The sequence below is a fragment of the Plasmopara halstedii genome, assembly GCF_900000015.1.
Source record: "Plasmopara halstedii genome assembly, contig: Scaffold_525, whole genome shotgun sequence".
Classification (NCBI taxonomy): Eukaryota; Oomycota; class Peronosporomycetes; order Peronosporales; family Peronosporaceae; genus Plasmopara; species Plasmopara halstedii.
Window position 1 is genome coordinate 970,524 of NW_020187445.1, and position 5,815 is coordinate 976,338.

The 5,815-nt window shown below is 44.9% G+C and overlaps 2 protein-coding genes across 2 annotated transcripts; both read left to right on the plus strand.

Annotated features, from left to right (window-relative positions):
• Positions 1–1,496: 1,496 nt before the first annotated feature.
• PHALS_10822 (uncharacterized protein) lies at positions 1,497–1,808 on the plus strand (the record flags this gene model as incomplete). The annotated part of the gene is made up of 1 exon (XM_024726316.1): positions 1,497–1,808. One exon carries the CDS (start codon positions 1,497–1,499, stop codon positions 1,806–1,808), a length of 312 nt encoding a protein of 103 aa, XP_024577005.1.
• A 3,488-nt stretch (positions 1,809–5,296) lies between these two features.
• On the plus strand, positions 5,297–5,665 carry PHALS_10823 (uncharacterized protein; the record flags this gene model as incomplete). Its single annotated transcript, XM_024726317.1, has 1 exon — positions 5,297–5,665. The coding sequence occupies one exon, from the start codon at positions 5,297–5,299 to the stop codon at positions 5,663–5,665; it is 369 nt and encodes a 122-aa protein (XP_024577006.1).
• Between the last annotated feature and the right edge of the window lie 150 nt (positions 5,666–5,815).

Consider the following 5,815-nt stretch of genomic DNA (forward strand, 5'->3'; position numbering starts at 1 on the left):
ACTGCGCTGATAGAACCTATGTTTTATGTGCTTCATCGAGAAACATGGCTTAGGAAAACTTTTGCACAGATCGATATTCGCCGGTGCAATTATCTCTGATAGAATAGCAAAAGCGAAATAATCTGGCCAGCAAAGTAGTGCCTCATTTAGCCTTGAAATGGGTGACAAATGGTGGCTGGATGAAACAGGAGAGGTGACTCGACGGTAAGGCTTAAGTGCGTCCAAATTTGGATCTTTTCGGATGTTGACGGGTCACCTAACGTCGTTTGTAAATCTTCGCATTCTTAGAGGCCGCGGATAACTTCATCCTGATGACGGTGTGAAGGAAGGCGTGAATGCGTCTGTGTCAACCTAAAGCTACACCAAGCTCACGACGAGGAATCACTTGCCATTGTCTTACCGAGTTCCACGACACTAGCTCAGCTTTTTGATACCTTTAGATTATTTTGAATCATGCGTCATTTTGTGTTGTCAACTCATTCATTGGGGTTGCGTGTTTACTTTCTCTGCTGAGTATACCTTTGGTGCGACAAGTCTGGTCGGCTAATGAGCTTAGATACACTTTTGCTTGGCTCGTAAATCACAGTTAGAACATTCACCACCGACTACACCATCCGTACGGCGTACTATCAGACGAGGAATATTATAGCTAAGGAAGTAACATTTATCTCAGCGTTTGCAGGCAAATAATCCTGGTCATATTAGCTGCTACATTGCTGGCCGATTTCGTTTACCACATAGTCTCAGGGTGATGCCTGTAATACAGAAGTTGTAGACATCTCGATCGTAAAAAGACTTACGACTGAGAGATACTTTTCGATCAAGAGAAAGGCGTATGACTAAGCGAGTGCATTGTACCAAAAGCCCAGCACTTATTATGGGTACGCTAATATGTGCGATCGTGTTAAATGGTATACATTGGTGTAAATTTAATTTGCTTAAAAGCTTCTAGTAATGGCGACATCGTAGGCTTGGTCGACAAATTGCATACCTCGCTGTTGTCAGCGGCATTGTTACTGAGGCAGAAATAGCCAAGCTATATCCAAACAGCGCGACTCGCTAAATTGGCTTGCCAGTGGCAGCTTTCTTGAGCTAGCCCTGCCCGTTCACAGCAAACTACGCTCAAGGCACTTGGCACCAGATTATAGAACGAGTAGTGACGTTATGAAGGACTTTTTCCAAAGCACATGTGTGGAGCAGCACAATGCGTTGAGCAAAGGAGAGAACGTTATTTTTCCTTTACACAATACTTCAACTCGCCCCCACTAATCATTATGTTTTCATGATTGGTTCCTGTCTTAGTGGAACATGAGTCTTTGACACTGATTGACCTGCTAATACAATTTTGGTGACAAAAGCACCTGAAAGGTTCTAAGCGACATGCGTCAAGGCACGGCGCTATGGCTAAAAGTCAAGGCATTCAGTAACAACAAGCAGTGGAAAGTGTCCTGCTTACCCGGATATAAGCGTTGCTTTTGAGAAGTTGATACCTACGGATGTGGATCAAGAGCACGCCACTGTCAGGATACATTTTCGCCGCACAGCGTTTAGGAAGTGAGTTTGGCGCACGCGTCTATCTTTTTCTAGGTTCGCGAGCTTTTCTTCTGAAAGGCCGCGTTGCGGCGCGGAGAGCTTCAGCGTGCATTGGATTTGACAATAGAATCTTTAGTTACGAGGTACAATTACCACTATCAACCCTATTGAGGTATGCTATGGCTCATGCACTTGTCGACGAGCAGGGTCTAGCCCAAACAATGACACCTCCCTCTGTCGTCAGCTTCGTGATGTCGGCATTTAAACCTGAATGAGGTTGCAATTTTGTGAGAGCTACAATCGAGTGGCCTACCAGGGACGCGTAGTCTTCTTTAACAAAGATGGGGCTCGCAATTCAGGGTTGTAAATTATCGAACATCGATACAATATTGTGAATACATGGAAAGCTGTGATAGGTTCAGAAATTCGTGCAAATTCTGCGATGCAAGTATATGGCTATCATAAACAGTTACAAGACGAGGTGACATAAAATCTAGTAGAAACAGGCGACTATAACTGCGAACAGAAGGGTCCAGACCCTGCTATAATAATAATAACCTATCTTGTGCCGATGTACAGGAACTGCTACTGAGTCATCACTACCATGAAATGTATCCACCTTAACGATCATGCAAACCCCACGTGTTGTAACAAGAAAGCCAACGTAATCCTCAACAAAGCGGCGAATAAAATCAAGAAGATCTAAGTCCCCCAACATTGTCCATAAGATTTTGTTGATCATGAGGAGTTTAGCCTAGGCGATATCTGAAAAATGTTGCAAGACGGTAAATCGCTTAATTGGGACGGTTAGAACTGGAGGATGGGCTGAGATTAATATTCGTAATGAATGTGTCCGCCATTAAGGACATGAAAGAGTTTGATTGCGATGGGCGGAACACTTATTCTTAAGAATCTGTCGGATCCGTTTTTCAATTATTTTAATTTGAACAGTTCGACAAGGTTTAGGAATTCCATCACGAGTGTTCTTCCGGCTTGAGCATCACGTCGCACAATAGATCTGGGTTTTGGCATCGAAGCTGCGTGGTCTTTACCGAGAGAACGATGTAAGATCACATACGCTTTCTTCTGCACAAAACACGAGGCAAATGTGGTGGAAGATAGAATGACAATTATTGAGTCAGAAACATTAATGGAAAGATATTATTATGCATGATTGTAAGACGGAAATGCAGCCACTATTTCAGCGCAAACACCACTGACGAAACAGGAAATGCCACGTTGCGTCTTGTTCGGTGCTATTGAGCCAGTTGTTGAATGTGATCATGTACTAAATAGAGATAGTGGCATCCCTCGCACCTCAATAAAAACGTCCAAACGAATTTATTTAGAAGTGATCAACTACGTTTCAAAAACTGTCTAAAGCATCAAACGTCTGGTGATGCAGTTAATTAACTTGCATCGTGTCCATACACATGCCATATTCGACAATGTATGCAATGAGTCAGGTTTCATTACACATGTTTGTGGACCACAAACTTGTCTGTGTCAAACCTAAAATATACACCCTGTATAGTTAGAAATACCCTTTAGTTCTGTTGTATCAAAACTTCAACCTTATTAAGTTCAAGGAGGTTTAAAGCCCATTGGCAATAATACAAATCAGTCACTCCACCGCTTCTCCTCTTTACGTAAGTCAACGGCTCGCTGAAAGTGAGCAACACGTAGTGAGGCGTGTCAGCTGAACTAAGCCTTGCTCAAAAAGTGTGTGTACTCGAACGGGCAATTTCCGTTACACTTGGTAAACTAGTAGTCATTCCAACGCCGACTACGTCAATACATGAATCGATGGATAATGTGCTAACCACAGGCGGTGGTAGTCCTCAGATCAACAGGGCGGAATATCTGTTTCTATACACTCGAACTATGAGTATGAGACGAAGCTGCAAAATTTAATCGAAGATTATGCGGTCTTCGATATGCTTTGATTGGACCAAGAAGCGATAACTTAGCGTTAAGTTATCGAACGCTAAGCAAATTTCGCTACGTATGAGTAAGGATTTCTAAGATGTTTATCGCAGAATGCCGACGCCAGTTCCGTCACCTTCACCTTACCCTGTCGGTACACACGAAGCGTCCCGTGGAAATTAAGGTGATAAGCTTTCACGAGAACAAAGATGAAAATGCTGCGTTCTGGCAGCGATAAATGGACATCGCTATCGCGGTGGCTCAAATTCGTGATGACCGTAGTCAAGTGGCCGTTGCCCTGTCGCATTTGGATGGTCGTGTGAAGGGTTAGGTGATGACATGGGAAGTCAAACGCCCTGACTACTTTACCACAGGGCAAAAGTTAGAAGGGCCATGTCTGACACCGAATGTGGCGTTTTGACAACGATCAAAATTTTGTCATACGATCATAACAACGGCTTCGTGACAGTAGGGCAAGCAAGCCGCTGCCAGAGGCAGTGATGGTCACTGTGTTTTCGGAGGAACTCTCTTATGGTCCTCCTTAGACTTAACTCTTCCGCAAGAGCCCGGCGACTCCTATAAGATGCAAATATAATTGCAATGCTTGGGGAAAACTGTCAGCATCAAACATGCATTCAATTCGGTCAACCCAATGGAAGCAATGACTGCTGCCGCGGAAAATCCGGACCCAATGAATCTTAGCGTGGTGACTGTCCGTAGGCAGCAAATTCGCTGTTATGGATCTCATCAATTCGGTCACATCCGCCGTGACTGTCCACGTGAGAGACAAGCTCTCAATACGGCTCGCGTCGTAATAGTCTCAGGTCATGTGGCATTAATATTTGCGACGCATTCGGAAAACAGTAGACGCAGGGTTATCCGCTGGTGCAGTTATAAACTCTTGTGAGTGTGGTGATAGAATCACTTACGTGTGTTTAGCCCTTGGAAAATTTTTGTCCTTCGCTAATAGCACAGCTCCTCGTGATCACAGCAAGTGTGAACGTTTATGGTGGTTCGTTTAGAGCCTTGATGACTCTGGCGCGTCGCGCGCGTGGAAGAAAATTGTTGGTAAAATAAATTTAGTGCTATCATATGCACCAATAGAGGCACTGACTTTATTTCAGTGAAGTTGACCACTGCTGCGGTGGTCGCCGCGAAAAAAACGGTTGAATATCAAACCGAAGGAAGTATCCACTTTTCTCGAGACGGAAAAACGGTATGGTTTGATATAAGGCATATTTTGCAATTTGATAGCTACCCCACAGAGGACGGAGATAGGCTCAAGCCCGCTCTCCCACTTTCAAGCCGACAAACAGTTGACGCTCCGCCCCCCCCCGTTAGTTCGGGTCGTGCCTAGCAGCTGCTCTTAGCTTCCGAAGTTTGCGTCTTTCAGACAATTAGATGTCGGCGGTTAGCTGTAAGGTCATCCCTGCCGAGCGACAAAGATCTAAGATCGCTAAGGCAATCCCGAAAGTATCGACTGAATCTGTTCCAACTACATTGAAGTTAGATTCACTCATCAGGACGCTAGGCCGACTGACGTGAGTCAACGAAAAGCTCAATTTTACGTAGAGTGGAAATGAGCATGCGGTGTAGGCTGCACTTACATTTGGTCCGGGTATTTAGGTAGCTTTTGACCAGTGTTTGCTTAGGTGTTACTCAACACGAGAGGCGCAGCATCCGCTTTTCCACCGTTTCTCACTAAGCTTTGAGCCAGCTTACCGCAGCTCTTCTACTTAAGTTTTTGGGTGATTTTTTACTTTCTGACCCTACTTTCGTTTTTCGAAAATCATGTCTGTACCTCAACGAGACAAAAAGTGGCGCTAAACCTGGCAGAATGCTGCACCGCGAGCCGAACTATCTCGGCCTACGGAATTCTGATTTCGAAGAAGCTGAGGCTGCCTTACTGGACCCTGCCCGTGACAAGCGATGTGCCGCTTTTGCAGGCGTATCACAACAAGTTTCACCCGGGTTTTGTCTTCTGATGTGGATCCCAGCCCGTGAGCTTTCAGCTACGTTTTTTGATACGAGAATTATGACTTCTCTCGGCTCATCGACCCAATCCCCTGTGTGGTTGAATAGTCTAGAGCACTTGCGTGCCTTCAAAGCTATCCGCGACGCCAGTATCAGCTTTCTTCGCACCGACAGAAAGGTGTGTACCGAATTGAAGGGGCGGATTAGTGACCATTTGTGGGCGCAAATTTAAAGTCCAGACGTGCTCGAAATACTCCCACTGGTACTTTGTGGATCTTCAACGATTTTCCGATAAAATTTTGGATGAACTCATTTACGAATGGTGTGCCTTTTTCGGCACACCATCTGTGTACATTACACCGGCTCACGTTGTAGGAGGGCT